Below are 27,609 nucleotides of genomic sequence, written 5' to 3' on the forward strand. Positions count from 1 at the left end.
CCCGACCACCATCACATAATACAGCAGCGTCTGCAGTATTGGCTGGTTTAACCTGCCCCGTTGGTGGGTGTCTAAGCTCCCTGGGTAGCTGGCCACTGTGCTTCTCATTGGTCATCCCAGCATGGATATGTTGAAGGAGGATCACAAGCTAAAGGCTGGCTTGGGCTAGTGAGACAGGCGAGAAAGTGTCTGCTCTTTCCAACCACGGTGTTGCCTTGCATCTGCTCTGTTATCACTGTGCCTGCCGCTAATTCTAAATTACATCAAAGGACTTCAGCATTTGTGATTTTTAAGAACCATTATCTTCTACAGAGGCTGCCTTCCCACTCCCATTAGAAGATAATGGAATGCCTGTTTATTGTCATTTAAATCAATACTATAGAAGCAGAACTTTTCCTTCACAGTAGAATTAAGTATATAAAAAGAAGTAAATTTCCCAGCTGTAATCATTTTTTGTAAGAAAGGTTAAAGTAAGAATAATTTAATAACATCGAATAAATGGTTGTTTTAGTATGGCAACTTTTCCCACTAGTGCACATATCCTAAGTGTAAGAATGTCCAGTTTCATAGTTGTAAGAATGGAGGTCATTTCTTCTACATCTCATAACTTACTCAGTATATGTGGATATAACACGAGAAGTGTTAAGTTTTACTTTCTACTTGCGCTGTGGGTTAAGCTTAACGTTCACAAGGGGCTATGGCAGGAAGAATACAAGAGTTTGAGCACCACCTGGGCTGCATTTCTAGTATTGAACCAGGAAGGTAATGTAGAAAATTCCTGTCTCAACAAAACAAAATAAAAACCAAAGTAAGCAGTAACAACAAAGCAATGTCTTATGTTCTATACAATAATAATTTACCCAGCAATGTGAGGAGACCAAAACTGGAGCATTCGCTGTAGTAACAGTGCTCACAGTACAACTCAAGTTTGGGGTTTTATTTTGCTCTTACTTACTGTGTAACTGAGCATGACCTTGCACTCCTGATCCGTCTGCCTCCCAAGGGCTAGGATGGCAGGCATGTGCCATGACACCTAAAATAAGTCTGAGAGGTATTAGATGACTATCAGTCCACGGCAAGGGAGAGACTTTAAGTGAACACATACTGCTTTCATGGCCCACTGCAGAGTGACTCAGGAGGACTAGAACAGAAGGAGGGGGTGGACTGGACAGGAGGAGGGGGCCTCTGCAGTGTAAAGAGGGCCTCTGTGTATACACACATCATTACTCTCCATGTCTGACTTCAACTTCCTAGGCACCAGAACCATCCGTGTAACTATTTCTAGTATTACACCAACACTAGCTTCTATTGCTGGGGATGACAAACACTCCTTTAAAAAAGATTTACTTACTTATTTGTATGTGGGTGTGTGTTTGCACACACACACGCGCACACACACACACACACACACACACACACACACAAACAGAGGCCAAAAGAGGGTGCCAGGTTTCCTCTCCTATAATCCCACACCTATTCCTTTGAGACAGGGTCTTTTTAATGAACCTGGGCCTTTAATTTTCTCCACTAAGACAGAAGCCCCAGAGACCCTTCTGTCCCCATCCTGTCTCAGAGCTGGGGTTAAAGCATATACCAGGTATCTGGCTTGTCATGCAGGGGTGAGATCTGAACTCTGGTCCACATGATTGCACAGCAAGTGCTCTTAGCCACTGAACCATCTCTCCAGCCCAGCAAATATGCCTTTAATTGTAAGGATAATTTATTTGAAGTATTTGTATTTTTACACCACTAGAATATTAGTGCTGTAATGTTCATGAAATAAGGATTTTTTCTTTAAAATATGAATTATATTCTAGAGGGGCTCTCTTTTAAAAATATGAAGTAGAAAGACTGGTCCACAAACTTGCATAAAGGTATATGTATATCTTCTATTTTAAAGGTAATGTCTTAGTTAGGGTTTACTGCTATGAACAGACACCATGACCAAGGCACCTCTTAGAAGAACAGCATTTAATTGGGGTTGACTTAACATGTTCAGAAGTTCAGTCCATTGTCATCAAGGCAGGAACATGGCAGCATCCAGGCAGGCATGGTGCAGGAGGAGCTGAGAGTTCTACATCTTCATCTGAAGGCTGCTAGCAGAATACTGGCTTCCAGGCAGCTAGGATGAGGGTCTTAAAGCCCAAACCCACAGTGACACACCTACTCCAACAAGGCCACACCTACTCCAACAGGGCCCCACCTTCTAATAGTGCCACTCCCTGGGCTGAGCACATAAAAGCCATCACAGGTATTATGTTTATAATCCTAGACACAATATAATCATGATATTTGTTGAGTTCAGAGTTCCTAGCAAAGTCTTCAGACACAGTAGGCAGCACACATATCACTCCTGGATCAAGCATAATTGAACCCATACTAAAGTGTTTTTGAGTTTTGAGAAACTTCATCTTACTAATTAATGTAATAGATTAATTCAGTATTCCAGAAATGTTTTATTATTGTAGAAAAATGGAGATCTTGGAGCTGTAAGTTCTGGACTTGTTTGGTATTTGCTTTTTCTGACCCCCACACAAACCCCCTGCCACCACCCCCTACCCCCAAAAAATCACTGAATGCTCATGGGTCTCATCTGGGAAATGTAATGCCTTCAGCACATTTTTTGTTTCACAAAAAAAACATGAAGAAAATTGTAAATTTTAATGTTCTAGCAACATGAGATACTCCCACGTGTTTCTAAAGTTTACTTAACAGATCTTTAAAGTACAGGTGTTAGGCAGTCTATTCGGGATACATGTTATAAAGAAGCTTTTCATTAGTGCAGACCTCTTGTGTGATACTGAGCCCTTCTCCTTTGATCCTGTCAGCGAAGGACGGGGCACAGATGTTCTCCCTAGAGAGTCAGTGCGGATGCTTTTGATGATGTTTTAAGGAACCTCATGTTGCCAGTAGAGTAACTACACTTTAGTACTGCTCTTGAATTCTTAGTTATTACCGATTTAAAATTACTGAAGAGGGAGTAATCCTTTGTGGGAACCTCTCCCATTCCTGAGTTATATCTCACTTTTCTTTGAATCTGTGTCCCATGGGCTTAAAAATTAATGAAATAAGTTCATGGGGACATTTTGTTATTATGAGTGGGTAATTGACATTTAATTAATTTTGGTTGTTGTTTTGTTCCATGTGTCTTTTTTCTTTCTTTCTTCCTGCTCAATACAGGATTTTTCACTGTAAATTAGCCTGGCCTCATATTCATCGCCCTCTGCCTCTGGCTCCTGAGGGCCAGGAGGATAGGCGTGTGCCACCACAGTTGGTTTTGTCGGCCCTTAAGAACAGAAATGTGCTGAGAACTAATTAAAGTGACCAGATGTCAGGAGCTAAAATGAATTTAATTCTTGCATACTTTTTGAAATTTTAGAATGAAATCTCAGAAATTGCTCTGGATCAAAAAGGACTTACCAATGACAGAAAAATTGCTTTCATTGACAAGAACAGAGATCTCTATATCACCTCCGTGAAACGATTTGGGAAAGAAGAACAGATTATTAAACTTGGTAAAATAATTTCCATGTACTTAAAATTGTAATTATTGTCTGTTTTCTTAGATGGTCTGCTATGTACCTAGCAGCTTTAATGTTTTAATAAGTGAATGAGTTTTAGTCTCACATTTCTTCACAACTTTGTCACTCAATTTCAATAGCAAATTTGAACTCTGTGGCTAAGTCAGCACAGAAACACCTGCTGATTAACCCCAGAATGGGTCTAGGGAGAACATTCAAGTATTTTCATTTTTCATAGTTTTTGCATCTGTACACTTGTTATACAAACAGAAAGTAGAGATATAGCCATTGTATTAATTAGGATCTTGTTTGTCAGCTCATTTTAAAGATAGATTTTAATATCTGTTGATACTAATGGACCACAACTATTCTTTTTAAGGAACCATGGTACATACTTTGGCGTGGTGTGATACATGCAATATCCTCTGCGGAATTCAAGATACTCGGTTCACAGTATGGTATTATCCTAATACCATTTATGTGGACAGAGACATTCTGCCTAAAACATTGTACGAAAGAGATGCAAGGTAATGTCCTGCACCGGATTCCATGTTATATAAATAAAGCTCTAATTGTCATGCTTTTTCATGGATGTTTTAAAAAGTTTAATCAGACGCAACTGCATAAATTGCTCAGCTAAAGCTGGTTAAGATTTAAGTAATGGACTCAAATTGAAAACAAAATATGAACCATTTACTCATCTTTTACAAATGACTACAATTTCTGAGGTTTGTTTAATGATAGCTCAGTTGAGGTTTTTTTCACTATGATTTAGTAATTTTTAACCTGGAAGTATTAAGATTTTGCAGCAAGATATACTTTGTGACAGCTACCCAGCATACACATTTTCATTTACTTTAAGAATCCCAATGGGGTTGGGGAGTTGGCTCAGTGGTTAAGAACATTGACTGCTCTTTCAGAGGTCCTGAGTTCAATTCCCAGCAACCAGATAGTGGCTCACAACCATCTGTAATAGGATCCTATGCCCTCTTCTGGTGTGTCTGAAGACAGCTACAGGGTACTCATATAAATAAAATAAATCTTAAAAAAAAAAAAAAAGAATCCCAACGATGTGTCTCTTCAGTTAGATTTTTGAGTGATGTTAAAGGTAGATTAAACCACAATTGCTGAAAAGCTTTAAAAACAAAGAAAAAAAAATCAAGACATGTCAGGAAAATATTCCTAAATTTGTAAGAGAAACATTTATTCTTCACACAGCAGTAAGTTAGACTCCTCAGGTCTAAGTTTCGCAGTGTATTACAAGTTTATGTTCACAACTGCAACAAAACTAGGGAAATACCAAAATAAAGTCTTATTTTTAAAAGTATTTATAAAGTAGCCAGATGTGATGGTGCACGAGTTTGTCCCCAGTGCTCAGAAGGAAAAGACAAGAGGGCCTCTGTGAGGTCTGCACAGTGAGCTCTAGACCTGGCAGGGCTGCCGAGTCGGACTCAGTCAGTAAAACAGGGAAAAACAGTATGAACAAATTAATGAAAAAAATCTCTTATTATCTTCTTATTGTCTTCTTATTTAAAGTTCATCTCTTTGTACTAATAGAAAGTAATTTTGGAATTCACTTTTTAAAAAAATTATCTATTTGCCCATGTTTTCTAAGCCAATAGCTAAGTTATTTGTTTTCATAATTTAAGGTTCAAGGAAGAAGATGTCAGCTTTCTGTTACTAGAGCAGTAGTTGAGACAAACAGCTTTATTAAAGGAAAAGGGATATTTTGGTGACGGTTTTGGAGTTTCTAGTCCATGGCCAATTGGCCCCCTTCCTTTTAGGTCAATGGCAGTAGAGTGCACATGGCAGCAGGGAGTAGTGGGGCCGGGGTAAGGGAGGGGACGGGGTCCTAGGAGAGCCTCCCTGCAGTGTCCTGCCCCCCAAGCAGGCCTCGCTGGGCTCACCTCTGACAAACCCCTTTGGGGAACAAGCAGTTACCACAGGGTTCCAAGCAATAACCAAAACTTACTCGGATGCCTTTAGGGGAACAATCAAATATGGAGTAGCTTTTGCCACTTTAAATAGTTGGTGTAGTTTGCTTCAAGTGTATATCTATCTACATGTTATATTGAAATGTTTATTTGAATATTCATTCTGTTTGGAGTTAAATGGTAGGTGTCAATTTTGAAATTATATATGTTAGAGTTATTTCCCAAATTTAATACATATGAAAAAATGTGTAGAATGTAGTAAGTTTTCCTTGTTTGTTTTCAACAGTGAATATAGTAAAAACCCGCATATAGTGAGTTTTGTTGGAAATCAGGTAACTATAAGAAGAGCTGATGGCTCCCTGGTACACATCAGCATATCACCGTACCCTGCCATCCTCCATGAGTACGTGAGCAGCTCCAAGTGGGAAGAGGCTGTAAGACTTTGCCGCTTTGTTAAGGTACCTTCCGTATTGTGCACATACTGTACCCTGGTCTCCCTTCTGAGAAATGAGTAACGAGACCACGTAAGGGTTAAGACGATTGTGAGCAGGACCTTCCCTTCTGCTGCACACTGGGACAGCTTGCTGAACACAGAGGAGCAGATGCTGCTGTGTGACATGGCCTTTGCAGAAGCTGTAACTAGACCAGCAGTTTCCTTCTGGCACATGGACCAGTCCTGCGGGTCTTTTCTAGAAGTCAGACTCCTAAGTTCTACCCTCACAGACTCGGGCTTGCTACATCGGAGTGGAAGCTGAGTTATCCATCTCAGCCTCCTCAGCTTTTTCTCTTTAAGGTTAAGATCTTTTATTTTGGATCAGCATTTCCTAATAGGTTGTATATACTGCAGGCATACTTGAACACAGCCCTTTTTATTAGTTGTTAGGTAATATCCCTTAGAGTACATACTTGTAGAATGGCATTTAGATGTTTTTTCTTACAGTGGCTTGTTGGTAGCATTGTGTGAGAGGAATATCTGTAAGTGATATTCCTTGCCACTTCTTAAAAAAAATAATTGGAAGCTCATCATCTTGAGTTATAAAGAAAAGAAATCTTTAATAACTAGAAATAAAATAAATTTATTCAAAAGAAGTTCTCTGTCTGATAGTAATGTTTTTAAATAGAGAGTAATTTTTATTTTGTTTGATTGATTTTTGGCTTTGTTTGTTTTGTTTTGTGATTTAGGTTCTTACTATGTATCCCTTGCTGGCCTTGAACTTGCTGTGTAGACCAGAATGGCTTTGAACTCACAGAGATATCTACCTGCCTTTGCCTACTAAGTACTGAGATTGCATGTGTGCTACCATGCCCGACTTCTATGTAACTTATTTTATTATCAGTTTCTTTCAGTGCCATGTTTCATTTTTATTTGTAAGTTAATTACTTAATTGTGTCACCAGTAGAATTTAAACCACTGCTTATAGCAATACATTATGAGTCATAGTGTAAATATCTGATATGTAGGATATCTGAAATGTGACCCCCTATAGGTTGAGTTCAGCTCCCTACTTAAGACAATTCTTTTCATGTTTCCCTTAGGAGCAAAGCATGTGGGCTTGCCTAGCGGCTATGGCTGTTGCTAATCGAGATATGGTCACTGCAGAAATAGCCTATGCAGCAGTTGGGGAAGTAAGTCACTCATTTATGTAATGCACAATAGTTTTTCTCTTAACATAGTTCATTATATTTTTATGATTACTGACTTGTGATAGTCATATTTCACTTCCTCTTTTTAGATTGATAAAGTTCGGTACATCAATGCTATAAAAGATCTTCCATCTAGAGAGTCAAAAATGGCCCACATACTAATGTTTAGTGGGAACATCCAGGAGGCTGAAACAGTCCTGCTCCAGGCTGGCCTTGTTTATCAAGCCATACAGATCAACATTAATCTCTATAACTGGGAAAGGTAATAAGAACCCTGCCACAGTCCCAAGACCCTTCTGACCGTCATGTATTCTTCTGTCTGCAACTTAGGCAATTATGTTTTCTGGTATATTTAATATTTCCTAATGCTATAAGAGAATTTGTTCATTTTATATTTGTGAGTATCCTGTCTGGTTAATCTTAACATTTTCAAGCTGAAAAATGTCATTTGTGGAAATTTATGCTTTTTATGAACTTGTAGTTGACTAGAAGTTGAGGTCTGAGGAAGAAAAGAGCTTAAGATGGCTCAGTCAGTCAGTCAGTCAGTCAGCGTGAGGAAGCACTAGAGGCTGGAGAGAGAGTGTCCTGAGGAGGAATGAAGAGAGGTTCACAGTAGGAGTGCTCAGAAGCATCCTTTACCTCAGGAGCTTCATCAGCTTGCTCTGAGGAAGTGTCAGCTGCTCTTCTCTGGGACACACTAAGTGCCTCCTGTCCCTCCTTAGATATGGGTCTCAAAGTGAACACAATTGTGTCACTCTATGCCACAGAAATTGTGTATCATGAAACATACTTTATGTGTCCAAAATGTCTTTTATGGGCTTTGCTTTCCTCTGGGCTCAAAAATAACCCACATATCTTTTTCCTTCATTAAAAATAGATTATTTTCTCACATACTATAATCTGATTATAGGTTTTGACCCTCTGTTCCTCCCAGTTTCTTCCCACCTCCCCTGCTCTCTGGATCCATGCCTTTCCGCCTTTCATTAGAAAAGAACAGGCTTCTAAGAGATAGTTATGGTTTTATCTTACTATATTTTATTTTGTTACATTTTACTATTATTTCTTTTTTTGTTGTTTTTGTTTGTTTGTTTGTTTGTTTGTTTTTTCGAGACAAGGTTTCTCTTTCTAGCCCTGGCTGTCCTGGAACTCACTTTGTAGACCAGGCTGGCCTCGAACTCAGAAATCCGCCTGCCTCTGCCTTCCAAGTGCTGGGATTAAAGGCATGCTCCACCACCGCTCAGCATACTATTATTTCTTAGAAACCTGTTCTTCTCTAATTTTGAGGTGTTAGTTTTTGGTTTATGCTATTATATTTTATTTTGCTGTATTTTAATATTATACCCCAGAATTGGACAGAGCGAGCAAGCAAGCAAGCAAGCAAACAAACAGAACTCAAGAGAAGACAAGAAACAGACCCACTCATTTTCACACTCAGGAATATCATAAAATCACTAAACTAGAAGCCATAATATATATGCAGAGGACCTTGTTGTAGACCAGTGCATGCTGCTTCAGTCTCTATGAGCTGTGATCATGTTGATTTGGAGGACCTTGTTTTCTTGGTTCCTCCATACCCTCTGGCTCTTACACTGTTCCCTACCCCACCCCCACCCACCTCTTGAGGTTCCCTGAGCTCTGTGAAGCAATTTAATGGAGACATCCCATTTAGAGCTGAGTGTTCCAAGGTCTCTCATTCTCTGCATAGTGTCTGTCTGTGGGTTTCTGTATTTGTGCCCCTCTGATGAAGGAGGAAGCCTCTCTGATGATGGTCGTACAAGGCACACAGATCTATGAGTCTAGCAGAATGTCATTTCAAGTCACTTTATCACTATATTGTTTTTCTTTTTCTTTTCTTTTTCTAGACCAGTAGTATTTGGTTTTACCCTAGGTCTCTGGGCTGTTTAGTCGCTGGCTCCTGGTTCCCTAAGCAGTGTCAGGTATGGGTTCTGTCTTATGGAGTGGGCCTTCAGTCAAATCAGTTATGGGTTGATTGCTCCCATGAGCTTTCTGCCATCATTGTCCTTAACAGGTTTTGCAGGCAGGACACCATTGTAGATCAAATAATAACCCACATATCTTTCAACTATTAAAATTCATAACTCTCTCAGACTTTAATTTCTGTGTCTATCCAGATCTTCTACAACTTTGCCTTGAATAGAAGCAATAAAATGTACTTTGTTAATTTTGTGATTAATGTATCATCACAATCTGTTTATACTCTCATGATAGAGCTATCTGTAAACTCAGCTGCTTTGTCTTTGTGTTTTACCTCCATGAGTTTGTTGCTGCTGTATAGTGTTATAGAAGTTCAGGAAAGATGTTGCTTCTACAAGAATAAACAAACACCTAAATTGTAAGAATTAGAAAGAGATAGGGTAGGAGTAATATTAGTAACCTATATTAAATAACTAGCAGAACATTACCACTAGAATTACATGAGAAATATGGAAAGCTAATAATTACAATATTCTATTTCTTTGGTAGAGGAGCAGTTGCGGTCTCTTGCTATATAGTCTATGCTTGCCTCAAACTCACAACAGCCCTCCTACCTCAGCCTCCTGAGTGTTAAACGCATTCAGCTTCAAGTGTTGTTCTTGAAAAAATATGTGCATTGATTAATGGTAGAAACTGTAGTTCATATAACACTGATCATTTTAATAAAACAAAATTTGTAATGGTCTTTATCTTGTAAACTTACATTCTAGGTGGAAATCCCATTTTATATCACTGGTAATGGTAACTAGAAAGAGACCTAGAATTTGAGTCTGGATCTTTTAATACAACAAAGAAACTGAATGTATCACCAAGCAGTTAGGCCCTGTAGTCCAGATAGCATTGCTTGTATTCTGCTGGATGCTGCACCTCTTTCATTATTGTCCTTGTAGACATTTATCTTCCCATTTCAGATAATGTACTTCCTGAAAGACAGAAACATTTTATATTACCACTTTATATTTTATATCCTGTCATAGATATATGATATACTTGTACTACATATCCTTGTATCCATGCAATACTTAATCATTGTGCAATGTTTTAATCTCCAAACATTGATTGGCTACAGCCAACTTAAAGTTGGTGAGTAGGTACCCTAGCAAAAACCTAGCAAGAAGGGAGAAGGTAGTACCGTCTGACCCAGCCTTGACCTACTTGAAACTGTCTTCTCTTCAGACAACACAGCTTTAAATGTTTCTTCTCTTCGCCTATGCATTTCTTACCATCTTGTGTGACTAGAGTTGCTATGGCTTGCTTTTTATCTTCTTAACCTTTACTTTTCTATCTTATAAAAATCTTAAAGGAGCTAAAGGGATCTGCAACCCTATAGTTGGAACAACATGATGTACTAACCAGTAACCCGGAGCTCTTGACTCTAGCTGCATATGTATCAAAAGATGGCCTAGTCGGCCATCACTGGAAAGAGAGGCCCATTGGACTTGCAAACTTTATATGCCCCAGTACAGGGGAACGCCAGGGCCAAAAAGTGGGAGTGGGTGGGTGGGGGGGGTATGGGGGACTTTTGGGATAGCATTGGAAATGTAAATGAGGAAAATACCTAATTAAAAAAAAATAAAGAAGTGCCCATGCTCCAGCAAAAAAAAAAAAAAAAAAAAAGCCACACATCCATACTAACTCCCTGCTGACTTCAGACTTCCTGCCATCCCTATAGGCTGCTCACTGCTCACATAACCCTACCACCAAGTTTCAGCAAGAACCTTGCTTGAAGATGATTAGATACTAGGGAGATGAGAAAGAAGAGGAGGAAAAGAATGTGTCCTGGGTGTTCCTCCATCCCTTCTATCTGGCTTTGCCTTTCCTCTGCTTCTTGATGCCATCTAACTATTCCCAGTTGGTAAGTCATGACTAGGAGGCCTCTAAAGCTACTGTACAAGTTAATAAAGGTCCAGGAGCATTGCTCCCGGATTCTGACATCTTTTATACACTTTAGAGATGTAAAGAAACATCTCACTGAGTGCCATATCCTGCTGGTAGTTACCAGCTGTCTACTTAACTGTGCCGTTGCATAGCATTTGTGTTTGCGTTTGGATTTGCCTCTCCTCTCACATTTCCTCATCTCCTTTCAGAGGAACCGATCTCGGGCCTCAGACATGCCAGGCAAACATATGTAAGCATAGATTATCCCAGGATAATACCTTATTATCTCTTCACTAGCATGAAGCTGGAAATCTGGGAGTTACTTTTGGCATTTTCCCTAGCCTCTGTCCATCTTAACTGCTTCCCCTTTCTCCACTTCACGCAGTGTTTCTAACACTTCATAGTAGCTCCCTTGTCTAAACTGATCTCCTTAGCTCTAACGCATCCTTTTCCTACCCTTTCTGGACATATAATCATAGTGATCTTCTCGCAATGGAACTCTAACCATGTGACACTTGACCTTAGCCTCATTTAAATGGAACCTAAAGTTTCTCATTGCTTGTAGTACAGATGTCACATCATGGCAAGGAGTCACTTCAGATAATCAAGGAAGTAATTATACCTGCCAAGAAACTTTAAAGAGACTTAGAGGTTGCCACCATCTTCACATTCTACAGATCATTTTGAAACCATGTAGTATATTTGTTCCTGCTGCATATTCATCTAGTCAGCATATTTATTGAGTCTATTGCCATAGGTATATTTAGATATTTCAGAGAGATCTTCAAAAAATAACCTCTTTGGTAAAATATGTGGTCACCTAAATGTGTCTTGTGTTGCAAGAGGTGTTGGGTGATCAGGACTGGGAGCTTTAGAGTCATTTTGTGTTCAACACTTACTGGTCATGGACAGGTTACTGAGGCTCTGTACAATCCAGTTTCTTCTATGTTTAAGATGATGAAACAGCCTCAGGATTTGTTATCAAAACTGAACTAATTATATCTGAAAATACCTTAGCAAACTTTGTGACACTTGATAAGCCTTTACTAAATAACGTTATTAGCCATGTGTTATGTATTTGTTGAGTACCACCAACAGACTATAGCACTGTGAATGCAGGGATGAACAAACCCAAGAAAAAGTCAGTAGGAGTGATTTTAATTGTAAAACTCTTTTTTTAAATTTAATTTAATTTTACTTTATTTTATTTTTATTAGATTTTTTCTTTATTTACATTTCAAATGCTATCCCGAAAGTTCCCTATACCCTCCCCGCCCCCCCCCCACCCGCCCTGCTCCCCTACCCACCCACTCCCTCTTCTTGGCCCTGGCGTTCCCCTGTTCCCCTGTACTGGGGCATATAAAGTTTGCAAGACCAAGGGGCCTCTCTTCCCAACGATGGCTGACTAGGCCATCTTCTGCTACATATGCAGCTAGAGACATGAGCTCTGGGGGTACTGGTTAGTTCATATTGTTGTTCCACCTATAGGGTTGGTGACCCCTTCAGCTCCTTGGGTACTTTCTCTAGCTCCTCTATTGGGGGCCCTGTGTTCCATCCTATAAATGACTGTGAGCATCCACTTCTGTATTTGCCAGGCACTGGCATAGCCTCACAAGAGACAGCTATATCAGGGTCCTTTCAGCAAAATCTTGCTGGCATATGCAATAGTGTCTGGGTTTGGTGGCTGATTATGAGATGGATCCCTGGGTGGGGTAGTCTCTGGATGCTCCATCCTTTCGTCTTAGCTCCAAACTTTGTCTCTGTAACTCCTTCCATGGGTGTTTTGTTCCCTATTCTAAGGAGGAATGAAGTATCCACACTTTGGTCTTCGTTCTTCTTGATTTTCTTGTGTTTTGCAAATTGTATCTTGGGTATTCTAAGTTTCTGAGCTAATATCCACTTATAAGTGAGTGCATATCAAGTGACTTCATTTGTGATTGGGTTACCTCACTAAGGATGATATCCTCCTGATACATCCATTTGCCCAAGAATTTCACAAATTCATTTTTTTTCATAGCTGAGTAGTACTCCATTGTGTAAATGTACCACATTTTCTATATCCATTCCTCTGTTGAGGGACGTCTGGGTTCTTTCCAGCTTCTGGCTATTATAAATAAGGCTGTTATGAACATAGTGGAACATGTGTCTTAACTGACATGGCTAATATGAAAGCCCTAAGTAGGTACATTATGTATTATAAATATCCTATATATAGGATATATATACACACATATACATGTAAATATGTATTTGTATACTTAGATATAGTAGAATAATATATAAATTAGGAAACATGCACAAAGATATTTAAATATGTGATAAGTGATGACATGGTTGATTAATTCATAGGTTTCCATGTCTGTGTAGCTGATGATGGTCCTCATTTGATTTCTGCTGTTAAAGTACCCTGACCAAGATGCCACTTTGGGTGGAAAATAGTTTTGTGTGTTTTTAGAAAAAGGGGTTTATTTGGCTTACATTTCCAAGTTACAGTTCATCATTTTGAGGAAGTTAAGAGAGAAACAAGAGCTATTGTATTTACAGTCAAGAACACAGTGAGAATAGACATTCTTGTTTACTTGCTTGCTGATATTCATGCTCACACAGCTTTCTTCACCTTCGTACAACTAAAGACCCAGCCCATAAAATGATGCCACACACCATCAGGGTCAGTCTTCCTACCTTAGTTAACATCTAAGAAAATACCTGGCAGACAGTTCCTAAGTTAAGACTCTGCCAGGGTGATTCTAGCTTGTGTCTGGTTGACAGCTAAATAGAGCACAGGGATCTTTTCAAAGGGATCTTATCTTTACTTCACATGTTTATAATTTTTCTTAGGACTGGGCAGGTGGTCATTCTCTCAAACAAAGGTTTTCATAGTTGACATATACTATCAAATGATGGCTTTAAAATTCTGCGATCTTGTGCCTGTGAAAGGACAGGGGGCTAGGGCTTAAATGTATTCCTGCACTTTTAGTAGCAGAAAAGGCCCACATGTCACACTGTGCAGGCCAAAGCTGCATTTCCTGGTGGGTAATTTGTTATGTGGGAATTATGAAGCCATGATTATTCTGTATAAAAATTTTGACTGTGTCATTTAAATTGCCTTTGTCAAGGTCATGAGGCCCTACAGGGAGTGTGATTTACAGATGTGAAGTTCAAGGGAACTCCCAGTCTGAGGAATTATCAAAATTCCTCAATATGAAAACTATCAAAATTATCAAAAAGGATATAATTCCTTTAAGGAATGTCAGTCGGTAGAGAATATAAGTCTGTGGCTAATGATGAGCATTTACAGACAGAGAAGAGCAAAGTGCAACTGTACCAAGTGCCCACTGTTAGGATTTGGCTTAAGAAGAGGACTCAGCTGGGAGAGTGCTTACCATTTCATCATTTAAGGATCTTATTTGGATTCCAAGCACCCATATAAAAAGCTGGGTACAGCAGCATACCTGTAATCCCAGTGCTGGGAGGGTGGAGACAGAAGGACCACTAGGGTTTCCTGGCCAGCCAATTTATCTGATTTGTCAAGCTCCAGGTTCAATGAGAACCCTTTTAAAAAGGAAAGCTATAGAGACAGATGAGTGCTCAGACCTAATCAGATACTTATAACAACATCCCTCTAAGGCTTGGAGAACATCTCAGAAGAGGGAACAGAAAGAAAGAGCCAGAAGATAAGAGAACTGCTTCTAAATGTGCTTGTCTGGGTGTGACAGTCAATGTAGTCTTGAACTCACAGCAGCTGTGGTTACCTGCTCAAAACTCACCCTGCCAGCCATCAGTTATGGCTGGGGAGGGCGTCCTATGGCCCCACCCCTGCTTGCTGTAATATACGTTACTGATAGATTCTGGGATATGAGGAGTCATTGAATAATTTTCTATCATGGTTACACAGAGGACCCTGGTTGAACTCAATGTGTCACTTAACACACACACAGAGACATGAATGTGCGAAAGAGATTTATAGGATGAATAACAGGGATGGGGAGGGAGATGAGAGAGTGAGGGGTGATAATAATAAGAATGCCCTTTATACATATATAAGAATGTCAGTGAACAAATTTAATTAATTTTAAAAAACGTTTTAAAAAGAAAAGTGGAAACTACTTGAAGGTGACACCCAGCATTACCTTCTGGCTTAAACACAGACACACACATACACATGCTCGCACACACAAAAGACTAGGCTTTGGAGTAGCATTTGGTTTCTAGAATGCTTGCCTAGTATGTGCAAGGGAGAAAAAGAATATTCAGCAAAATACGTTAGGAAGAACCAAAAGGATGAAGTTAAAAAAGACCTTGTTATGGAAAAGCACATAACAAATAGTGTGAGGTCCACCATCAGTCAGCCTCAGCAGTGACCAGTTATTACAGTCTCCATGCCCTCCCTCCTCCTACCTTTTATTTTAAAGCAGACTACAATTACCACGTTTTATCTGTGAGAATTTAAATGTTTATCTCCAAAAGATTTTAGCTGCCATAATACCATAACCATACTTAAAAATAATCAGCAATTATATAGTGTTCCTGTTTCTCTGCTATCTAATGAGAATTTTTATGGTTTGAACTGTGATCCATAGAAGACCCATATTTTGTGATTAGTTGATACATTTTTAGACATCCTGTTTATTTTTGTGTTTGCTTATAATTTTCCCACTGAAGAAACTGGACCTGTAGGACTTCCTATCATCTGGACATTGTTGATTGCATCCTTATGGTGTCTGTCTCCTGAATTAGGTACAGATTCATCCTAAACCTAGATCCTTATAGGTTTAATTGGGGGATAGGGAGAGGAAATGTAACTGCTGTAGCTTGTGGTATGTATATTTCCAGGATGACTGATCATCTGTGGTTTTCTGATATTAGCAAGTGTTGATGGTCACTGTTAGATATCTTACTTTTAGAATGGTGGAAGAAGTGTTGAATGACACACTAGATTGCTTTTGAGGTCCCTGAACTCTACCTCTGTTTAAAGCTTCTAGCTAGAAGGGGGTGGCTTTTAATTCATTCATGTGTTACTCTGCTTGGAAGCCATGCTTTGGCTGGTTGTGTTTCTATATTTCATATTTGTTTTTGGAGAATGCCTGCAACCTGGTAGAATGCAGACTAGAGACTTGTAGGTAGGTAGTTTATCTGTTTGGTATCTATTTGTACATTCAGTGTTACTGTTGTCTGAGAAACTCAGGAGAGGCAGAACTGAAAGCTCCAGGTATACACTAATATTGTGTATAAGTGTTAATAAAATAATTTCTAATCTTCTGCCAGTTATATAAAGGGCTTTTGATTTATTCAAGTTATGCAGAAAAATCATATTTGGAAGTTATCATATCTTTTTATATAACTTCTTCCTATTTAAAATACATGGACTTATTCCAGCCCTAGAATCTAATGTCACATTTGTTTGGTTGCCAAACCATTTTAAAACTAGAGACATACTGTTCCCAAAACCCTTATATAATTTGAAGTAAGTTCCCTCCTAAATGTGGTAGAGAAACATTTTTACCCAGTGTGTGTGCATTTAGAGAGTACTTAAAATAGCACATATGTAAATGTTTACTTTTAGCCATTACTCTTCAAATAATTAATGCATGCTTTAGTGTCATAATGACAGTAATGTAGAGAATACTCAGACCTAACCTCTGAATACAGGATTAGATATTACATTGTCTTCTCTGCATAATTAAATGTATTGATGTTTGCATACCAAATTACTTCCCCAGAACTTTTTAAAAGCCCCAATACAGAGTGGCTGCCTATGACTTCTGCTTTCACTTTTGCAAGCAAGGTTTCCCAGCCCATCATTCACTGTAAGGTGCCAGTAGTGTGATTCAGCAGAGTCCCCACTGACACACAGCTCAGCAGGGTCAGAGGCTCAGGTGGGTAGAGGCTCGAAGGAAGAAGGCACCTTGGCCCCCACCGCTCAACCCTCAGCTACTCAGTCCTTGCCTTTTCTTTCTCACATCAGTCCCCATCTGCTTAATTCATTGTTTCTGAAAGACTTAATGTTGTACAAAATAAGAGACTCTGCTAGTCCATGGCCACAGCAACTCCTATAAAGAAAGCATTTAATTAGGGATTTCTTAACAGTTCAGTCCATCCTCATCATGGCATGGAACATGGTGGTACACAGGCAGCTATGGTGTGGGAGAAATAACTGAGAGTTCTATGTTCAGATCCACAGGCAACTGTGAGAGCAAGTTACTGGGCCTGGCTTGGGCTCTTGAAGCCTCAAGGCCCACCCCCAGTGACACATTTACTCTAACAAGGCCACACCTACCCCAACTAGCCATACCTCCTAATCCTTTCAATAGTTATACTCCCTGGTGACTAAGCATTCAAATCTATGATCCTTTGGGGGCTATTCTCACTCAAACCACCAGAACAAAACACAGCATATGTTGATATGTTTTGTAAGAAATCATGTTTCTTCATTTTGGCATTACCATTTGTGGTATTGCTGAGTTACACTCATATGTTTATTTTTTTTGATTTTTAATATTTTTATTACATATTTTCCTCAATTACATTTCCAATGCTATCCCAAAAGTCCCCCATAGCGCCCCCCACTTCCCTACCCACCCATTCCCATTCTTTTGGCCCTGGCATTCCCCTATATTGGGGCATATAAAGTTTGCAAGTCCAATGGGCCTCTCTTTCCATTGATGGCCGACTAGGCCATCTTTCGATACATATGCAGCTAGAGACAAGAGCTCCGGGGTTCTGGTTAGTACATCATGTTGTTCCAACAATAGGGTTGCAGATCCCTTTAGCTCCTTGGGTACTTTCTCTAGCTTCTCCATTGGGAGCCCTGTGATACATCCAATAGCTGACTGTGAACATCCACTCCTGTGTTTGCTAGGCCCCGGCATCATCTCACAAGCGACAGCTATATTTGGGTCCTTTCAGCAAAATCTTGCTAGTGTATGCAATGGTGTCAGCGTTTAGAAGCTGATTATGGGATGGATCCCTGGATACGGCAGTCTCTAAATGGTCCATCCTTTCATCACAGCTACGAACTTTGTCTCTGTAACTCCTTCCCTGGGTGTTTTGTTCCCAATTCTAAGAAGGGGCACAGTGTCCACACTTTGGTCTTCATTCTTCTTGAGTTTCATGCGTTTAGCAAATTGTATCTTATATCTTGGGTATCCTAAGTTTTGGGCTAATATCCACTTATCAGTGAATACATATTGTGTGAGTTCTTTTGGGATTGTGTTATTTCACTCAAGATGATGCCCTCCAGGTCCATCCATTTGGCTAGGAATTTCATAAATTCATTCTTTTTAATAGCTGAGTAGTACTCCATTGTGTAAATGTACCATAATTTCTGTATCCATTCCTCTGTTGAGGGACATCTGGGTTCTTTCCAGCTTCTGGCTATTATAAATAGGGCTGCTATGAACATAGTGGAGCATGTGTCCTTTTTACCGGTTGGGACATCTTCTGGATATATGCCCAGGAGAGGTATTGCTGGATCCTCCGGTAGTACTATGTCCAATTTTCTGAGGAACCGCCAGACTGATTTCTAGAGTGGTTGTACAAGCTTGCAATCCCACCAACAATGGAGGAGTGTTCCTCTTTCTCCACATCCTCGCCAGCATCTGCTTTCACCTGAATTTTTGACCTTAGCCATTCTGACTGGTGTGAGGTGGAATCTCAGGATTGTTTTGATTTGCATTTCCCTGATGATTAAGGATGTTGAACATTTTTTCAGGTGTTTCTCTGCCATTCGGTATTCCTCAGGTGAGAATTCTTTGTTCAGTTCTGAGCCCCATTTTTTAATGGGGTTATTTGACTTTCTGGAGTCCACCTTCTTGAGTTCTTTATATATATTGGATATTAGTCCCTTATCTGATTTAGGATAGGTGAAGATCCTTTCCCAATCTGTTGGTGGTTTTTTTGTCTTATTGATGGTGTCTTTAGCCTTGCAGAAGCTTTGTAGTTTCATGAGGTCCCACTTGTCAATTCTCGATCTTACAGCACAAGCCATTACTGTTCTATTCAGGAATTTTTTCCCTGTGCCCATATCTTCAAGGCTTTTCCCCACTTTCTCCTCTATAAGTTTCAGTGTCTCTGGTTTTATGTGAAGTTCCTTGATCCACTTAGACTTGACCTTAGTACAAGGAGATAGGAATGGATCGATTCGCATTCTTCTACACACTCATATGTTTATATTGTCTTTAATAGCTTGCCCAATTGCCTGTCAATTGTCCATAGACACAGCATTATCCAAAACACTTTAAGGTTTTTAAATTTAATGTGTGTGTGTTTGTGTGTGTCTCAGGGAGAGAGATGGGAGTGAGGTAGAGTACACATGCCAAGGCCACAGAGCAAGCGTGGAGGTTAGAGGACAGCTCTGTGGAGCTGGGTCTTTCTCTTCACCTTTATGTTGCTTGCCAGAGTTGTATGGCCAGTACCTTTTCCTGCCAAGCCATCTTGCTGGACCCCCAAATTTTTTTCTAAAGATGTTTTTTTTAGTTTGGCTAATACTGAAGAGTTACAAGTTATAAAATATTAATGTTGTTTTGTCTAAACTAACAGATCTATAATAGCTGGCTCAGGTATTTCATAATTGTCCTACTCATGTCACAGCATACTAGAAAGTGTGAGAATTAATGTGCTTTTGCCCACTACAGTGACTGTCACCCATGCGTTAAAACAGGATGACAGTAAATAGTGTAGATACACATGCTCAGCTTGGATTTTCTTGACTCAAGTCCTATGAGTCGGGAACAGGACTTTGACTAAGTTGAGACCCTAGACAAGCTTACCTGAGGTCATCTGCTTGGGCTGATGTCATCTGCTCACCTCCTTGCAGATTATCACTAGGATAAGTGTGTGGCTTTGGTGTGGTGCTAGTGTTTTCCTTCCTCCCTTCCTCCCTTCCTCCCTTCCTCCCTTCCTCCCGCCCTCCCTCCCTTCCTTCCTTCTTTCCTTCGTAATTCTGCTATTAAATTAAAGGCTTATTTTTAAAAAGCATAGTTTTATAGATACACTGAATAATAAAATGTCAATGGCTTTTTAATATTTTCTTTCAATGTTTAAATTTAATTAATTGATTGACTGATTGATTAATTTGTGTTCATGTGCATGGATAGAAGTCAGAAGACAATTTGGGAAAGTTGGTTCTCTCCATCATATGTGACCTAAGAGTTAAACTCAGGCCACCAGGGTTGGTGGTAAATGCCTTTAACCTGCTAAGACACCTTGCCAGCCTAGCATGCCACTTTCCAAGATTCAAATAGTAATAATAGCATTTAGTCACACTGGTTTTAATATCAGTTTTGTATTTTATAAGATTTTTGATTTGATATAGATTAGAATTTATAGATTTATAAAATGTTGCATTTTATGATGTTTTACCATAAAATGTTGAGTGTTCATCATACATGTCCTCTGCAGTACTCAACCAAACTAGAAATGCAAACTAGATCCAGTCAAACAATGTAGAGACTTGTGGAAGTTGGGTAATCCATACCTTATAAGTAGAGCTAGCGTAATGTACAGAAATGTTGTATTTGTACAACAGGAGCTGGTCAGTGAGCAGGGGTCATTCTCATCTGGGCTTTGTAAACTACATAGATGGCTAACACAGGAAATGGCTTTCCAGCCTGCGGGATAAGCAGAACAGTCATTTGCCCTACCTCTGACTTCAGAACTCTGTTGTATAGACACGGCGATATTGACGCTCTGTAACTTCTCCTTATAGGGCGCTGGAGTTGGCTGTAAAATACAAAACCCATGTTGATACAGTTCTTGCTTATCGTCAAAAGTTTTTGGAGACATTTGGTAAACAGGAAACTAATAAACGATATTTACAATATGCAGAAGGTGTAAGTATTATACAGTGTTTGCATGCCTTATATAAAACATTCATCTTATGACAAAAGTTGATTCCTATGCTAATTTTTTTTAGTAATGTGTATCAGTGTTTTGATAATTAATTTGTCTGAGGTTGGGTGCTATTTTATATTTTCAGATAAATAATGTAGATGCCTAGAAAGCTAACTCTTAGATCTGTTTCCCTCATATAGGAAAAACAAACACACAAAATACATTCCTTCTATCAGCGAAATTTTAGCTTATTTGTAAAACATTTTTATTCTAAATTATGTTTATCTGTGAATTTGTATACATGATTGTACCTGCAGAGGACAGAAGAAGGCATCGGATCCTCTGGAGCTAGAATCAAGCGTAGTTGTGAGGGGCCCATCATGGGTGCTGGGAACTACACTTGCATCTTCTGCAGGAGTATCAGGTGCCACGGAGACATATCTGGCTCAAAATTACATTTTAAATAGCAAAAACTTAGCATCCCCATCTTCTTTCTATGTAATACATAGCACTTGCTAAAGCATAGTTGTAAGCTTAGCCAGAGCAACAGGGTTTCCTGGGCGTGTTCTTAACGCAAACAGGCTACTTTGTAACAAGCTATTTCCTTTGGTGTTACAGTCATCTGCTTTTCTTCCTCACAGATACCATTTGAAAATTAACAACTACAAAAACCACATAACAGGATTTTTAAAAGAAAAAAGTTAATTAAAACTCCCTGATTATTGATTTAAAAGTTCAGTACAGGGAAACAGCGTATGTGTCTGACATCTACTTGCTGATGTTCTGGTATCATTTGGGCCTGTCATCTAGTTATCATCCATATTTATCTAGTTTGCTAAAACTACAGCCATCTATATTATCTCAGAATTCAGAGCTGAGTAGATGTGTGCCATTAACAGCCCAGAGGGAGAGTTCCATTCTCTGCCCTTCCTACCAGAACACAGGATAGAAGGAAATTCAGCTTTACTGAAGACAGCATTTTTTAAAGACTCAGTAGTACAGTGTGCATCCATCCGAGTGCTTGTGAAGGCCACAAGAGGGCGTTGGAGTGTCAGGAGCTGAGTTGTCAGGGACCGTAATCCCCATGTGAGTGCTGGGAACTGAAGTACCCTCTGCCTGTGCAAAAGCTGTCTTAATTGTGGCACCAGCCTCCAGCCTCCTGGGGACAGCGTCTCGTCAGCAGAGATGGCACCACAAAGATGACTCTCTGGGCATCGCTCCATTGGCTTCTTCCCATTTGCTTACCTTCCCCTGGTTTCCTGTCTAGAGAATACAGAAACTGCTACTCTTTGTCTTGTTCTGTCTGACGGTCACTTGTTTGTGAAGGGGCAGTATTAGCCAGAGGTGTAAGCCGCAGCTCTGAGTTGCCTTTCAGTGAAGAGTCCCTATGCCATGCACGGCACACACTGGCTTGTTTCTCTTTTAATCCATCCGTTGTTACAGGAATCCATTTCACTATGAATTGAGGAGAGTTGAGGGAAATGACCCTTCCTGACATCATCTAAGGTGGCTGTGGGAGAGGACATTTGGAAGGAACTGAAACTAGAAGAGAGAGTGTGCATTTGGACAGGAGCGATGGCAACAGTAGTCGTAATCAAGGCCCCAAGAATGCTGCTGTCCCAAGCCTTTTCCTGTCATGCAGCTGGCCCTTTAAACCTTAGGATCCGCTTTTCAGGGCCATCAACCTCACTGATCACTAAATTTGAAAACCCCTAGAAATTCAGCAAGTAATTAAATGGTCATGAGACTTCCTACTTTACACCAGACACTCACTGTCTCCTTCCCTACTTTCAACCCCCTTACTGTGTATGACTTACATATTTAAGAATGTATTTCTTGTCTGTCCCTGTCTTTATTATCTATGAAGATAGTGGTTTTTTTTAATGTTTTCATCCATTATTGAACCCTGTACTTAGACCAAGGCTTGACATAAACAAGTGTTAATATTTGTTGCACAGAGAAGGCTATAAGACAGGATAAGGATTGCAAACAGCTGATAGTTTTAGCAAAGTTCCTAGGCCCAAGGCTGTAGGTCAGTTATAGAGCCCTGGCCTAGCATCTATGAGGTATTGATCCCTAGCTCCACATTAAACAAAGATTTCTGAAGTGTAGCTGATGAGCAGTCATTTCACAGTACTCTGGAGGGACTGGGAGTGAGGACAGTGAGCGCACAGAGACAGAAGGCAGGAGGCAGGAGATGAGAAGTCGGTGAAGAGAACTTGGCTCTGGTTCCTGAAGGCAGTGTCCTCCAGGGGTCAGGGATGTGAAGACGTTAGCCTGAGGCAGGAGGGAAACAGCTAGGGTGAGGGCTAGTAGGTTGCTGAGTATAAGGATGGAGAATTCGTTGAATTCATGACTGATTACCACGCTAATCTTCGTTTAATTAGGCAGCTGACCTTTACTAAGAGTAGGCACGATGCCTACTAGACAGAGAGCCATTAGATACGCATTGTTTAAACACTTTTATGCGACTAAGAATTGACTAGGAATCAAGATAACTTCCAAATAGTTTGGCACTCCCTATAGTAGAAAGAAAGGCTTTTGATGTAGTTTCATTTGAAACTGTCAGAGAACGAGCACGCTTATCTAAAACATACTGTTAAAAATATTTTTATTAGGACTAAATTATCTATAGAACACTGTCCTAAAACTGGATAAATGTCAGGTGAAGTGAAGCAGTCACCTTAAGCAGGCGACCATCAGGTGATGCATTCATTTGCATTTCAGCCAGTAATTGACGATGCCCTCAGCTGAGGTGAGGGGCCGGCTGCTGGGGCAGCGCTGCAGCAGGTGCTTGGTAGAGTTGTCCTCTGACTGACCAGAGAAACAAATGTCTGTCAATTTAAGGCTGGAAGAAGGCCAAGGCAGTCAGCAAAGTTGGTCTCCCTTTTTATAACTGCTTTGTTAAACATGGAAATGCATGCATTGCCATTTAAAAATAACAAGTTGTGGCCTGAAAACCATTCTTTCAATACTCTAATATTTGTCCTGCTTTTCAGCAGGCTGTCATTTGATTCTTAGTACAGACAGTTATCATCTAGGCTAAAAGAAATTCTATTAATTATTAATCAGTCTATCTTATATATTATAGATAAATATGTACAATTATTTTTAAGGTCACCAAAATATCAACAAATTACTTAATGGAAATTTAGATATAGCATATTGAAATAAAAAAACTAAATGATTTCATCAAATACTAGTAGCACAAAATAGACATGCAGTTCTAGTAAGGTTGAGCTAATCTCGTAGTTTCTTCATATGAATCTGCTCAAGCAGCCAGTGCTGCTTTGATCTGGTTTTATGCTGTTTGCTCAACCCTGTGTAAAGGTGTAGCCCCTTTACATGTCAAAGGTGACATTCCTATGTAAAGAGGTAACACCCCTGTATAAAGAGGTAAAAGCCCCTTCATTTCTGACTGGGTTATAGCGTCTTGGGTTTGTTTCACAGTTTAAACTTAGTCTAGGACCCAATTTTTCCCATGTCTTGCCTCAGAAGACACATATTCCTAAATAAGTGATCTCTAATTTTGTTTAACAGTGTATTCCTAAAGAAATAAATATTCCTAAAGAAATGTCTTATAGAACTCAAGGACAGACGAGTCCTTTCCTAGTATCAACTCAAATGAACTTAGAAAGAGATGGGCCTAGGCTAGGGTGTATGTGCCCTTGTCATGGGTAAAAGAGAAACAGATAAAACCCTTTTATCCTTGTGTGTCTCCCGGTGGCACCTGTCATCTACTTCCTCTGATGGCTTTCCTCAGTGACTACCACACCCTTCTGTCACATTAAGGCACAATGGAGCCACTTGTGAAACAACCTTCCCTTGTCTTTCCTTGCAAGCTGGGCTTCTAACGGCTTATGAGATGTCCAGAGCAGAGCTGGTGCAAACAAGCTGGTGCAAACGTACTCTAACTGCCGCTCCGCCCGATCTGCTTTTGTTGGCATCAGAGTGGCTGCTAGACACTGTCCCTAACTAAGCTTCTGTTCAGAGCCTGAGGTTCTGTGGATTGTCACAGAGCTGCTTAGAGTTTTGGTCTTATGAATCTGAGGATGAGTCTTCCTTGTGCTTTCTAACCATTCTCCTGATCTCAACGGTAGCTCTTAGGGTTTCAGCGCTACTTCTCATTAACCTCTCCTTAATCCCTTCTCTGTTCTGGAAGTCATAGCTTCTGTCTTTATTGACTCTTGGTTACTTTGGATTAACTGAAACCACAGGACTTAAGTACGATTCTCTTTTCCCTTCTGTTGTAGCTCCAAATAGACTGGGAGAAAATCAAAGCCAAAATTGAGATGGAAATTACTAAAGAACGAGACCGACCATCCAGCGGCCAGTCCAGCAAGAGTGTGGGCTTAAAGCACTAAGGGCACGCTTACCTCCAAACTAGCTCAGACTAACCAAAGATGTGCATGTTTGTTTGCTTTAAGAAAAAAAAAAGCATAATTTTAAGGCTAGTGCTTCCTCTAGATGGTAGTGCACTTGCCTAGCATACATGAGGCCCTGGGTCTCATCCCCAGTCAAAAGAAAAAGGCATTGTCTTTGAATACGTGCATGCGTTTTCTGTGTTTTTAATACTTAAGGTACGCTCAGAAAGGTTAAGCACAAAATACCTTATATAATTCCATCGTTTTTATTTTTCTAGTCTAATAATTAAGAAAATACTTCTATATGCTTATCTATACCCAAGGAGTGTTGAGTGCATTCCAGTTTGTTTGTTTGTTCCTTTATTTCTGTTTTTTTCAGTATAAATAGGTATTCTTATAATAAAGCCTTGAGTTATTTACAATGTATGTTATTCTATTTGATTGTATGTATTCTATTTGATATATAAATTGTAAAGTATCTTCCATACTTTATGAAACAAAAATACAGGAGAAAGGGTTTGGGGAAAATGGTACAATGTAGATGTATATCGAAGTTTATAGTTCAAATAGCAAACGCTGGGAACAGCTATGGTATCCATCAGCTACAATTAGATAAACCCATGTGCTATTCACGGGCACTGATTAGTCTCTCCTAGAAGGGTTGAGCTGTGGCACATGCCGCAACGTGGATGGGCCTAGGAGAACTTCCACTAAGTGAAGTAGGTTAGACGCGGCACAGACGGCAGTCCTGCGGGGCTCACACAAGGCACTTGGGATAAGCAAGTTCTTCTGGTCAGAAAAGAGACAAGGGGGACAGGCCCTGGAGGAGGGATTCATTGGGTAACGCTGGCCATTGCTGCTTGGGGTGAGAGCTCTAGAAATGGAGAGTGGTGATGGTTGTATAGCATCGTGGATGTTGTGAACTCCGTTGTCCTCTTCAAAAGGATTAAAATGAGAAAGTTTGTTTCCCGTTGTTTTTTTTTTTTTAAACCATATTGAAAAGGTAGTCAAACTGCTTTTGTTGTTGTTGTTACCCTATTGACAAAGTTGGTAAACTGCATTTTCTTCGTTCCTCCCTGACTTCAGAATATTGGGCCTAAGACTTAGAGTCTAAATTTTCAAAACTCTCCTCACTGGATGACCCTGTTTGTCTGGCTTTAATATAATGCATCCCCAAGTCCCCAAAAGCTTTTTAACAGTGACACAGACATCCCTCTAAAGTGCCCTTGACCCTGCTCTTAGAATTGGTGCATTACAGAGCTCATGCACACTAATTGGGAAAAACATCACCCCTTTCCCTCCACTGTAATTTCTCATGTAGGTTTTGTTCATAGAAATGCCCCATAGTTCCCAAAATGTACCTTTTCTTTTATGAAATGTTGGACTGTTCAATTCTTAGTCCAGAGTTTGGATACACAGATATGTTCAATTCATGAAATCTAAACAATTGACTTATATGTTATACATGCTTTCTACATTGTTAAATTTCAGTGTAATGTTTCAAAAGAAAAAATGGTTAAATTTTATGTCTAGTATGTTTACCACAATAAAAAGGTTAAAAAAAAAAGTAATGAAGTCTGTTTGTGTTCTTTGGTAGCTAACAATTCAACTCAGTCTTGACACTGCCTACTAGAGTCAGCAATGGACTCCACAGGCCACAGATCGCAGCTGGACTGCCTTTTCTTCAGCTATTGACTGCCCTGAGTCCCCAAGCTAGCTGCACTCGTGTTTGACATGACTATACAGTGGGGTTCCCATAAGTCCCTGCCTTTCAGGTTGATAATTCAATAGAGTCGTCTGTGGAGCTCCCTGGAGGGCTTTACTGAGATTCTGTTTTGAAGGATAAATGGAGTACAAACAGAAACATGGAGGAAGCACAGAGGTCAAGAGGGAAGAGGAAAGGCACAGACATAACTTTCTCATCCTGGCCTCCTGAATTCAGGAGACTGCCCAAATTCTTCCCCATTTATGACAGGTTTCAGCAAGAAGTGTCTTCCCTGAGTCTTGCTGTCTTGGGTTTTCTCAGTTTTGTTTTTCAAATCAAGGTTTAATTACATATGCATAATTGATTAATAATAATAATAATATATAATATATGCATAATGTTGGCTTCTGTCTTGTTAGAGTCTTTGTTCCTGTGGTAAAACACCATGACCGATAACAACTTGGGGAGAAAGAATTTATTTTTGTTTTCAGTTTCATATTGCAGCATATCATCACCGAAGGAAGGCTGGTTAGGAATCCAAACAGGGCGGGAAACTGAGGACAGGGCTAGACCTCTCAGTTAGCTGAACTCCAGGGGGCCAAATGGGTTTGGAGATTGCATTTATTTATTTGATCAATGAATCTTAGTAAGGCATTTTCTCAAGTCTATCTTTCCAAATAACGCTAATTTGTCTCATGTTGGCAGTATAAACCAGCCAGGTCAGCCATGCTGTTGGC

The 27,609-nt window shown here is 39.8% G+C and overlaps 1 protein-coding gene across 1 annotated transcript in view; it reads left to right on the forward strand.

Annotated features, from left to right (window-relative positions):
* The window catches only part of Ift80 (intraflagellar transport 80), a 123,493-nt gene extending 97,336 nt beyond the window's left edge, over window positions 1-26,157 (forward strand). Inside the window, exons 14-20 of the mRNA XM_085835836.1 lie at window positions 3,380-3,515; window positions 3,901-4,048; window positions 5,742-5,913; window positions 6,992-7,081; window positions 7,189-7,361; window positions 20,679-20,802; window positions 25,057-26,157. Of these exons, the coding sequence (XP_085691962.1) occupies window positions 3,380-3,515; window positions 3,901-4,048; window positions 5,742-5,913; window positions 6,992-7,081; window positions 7,189-7,361; window positions 20,679-20,802; window positions 25,057-25,167 (954 nt within the window). The 3' untranslated portion in view covers window positions 25,168-26,157. The remainder of the gene's footprint in view (window positions 1-3,379; window positions 3,516-3,900; window positions 4,049-5,741; window positions 5,914-6,991; window positions 7,082-7,188; window positions 7,362-20,678; window positions 20,803-25,056) is intronic.
* The last annotated feature ends 1,452 nt before the right edge of the window (window positions 26,158-27,609 follow it).

Source organism: Mus caroli, unplaced genomic scaffold (assembly GCF_978045245.1).
Source record: "Mus caroli unplaced genomic scaffold, Mus_caroli_1 scaffold_3, whole genome shotgun sequence".
Classification (NCBI taxonomy): Eukaryota; Metazoa; Chordata; class Mammalia; order Rodentia; family Muridae; genus Mus; species Mus caroli.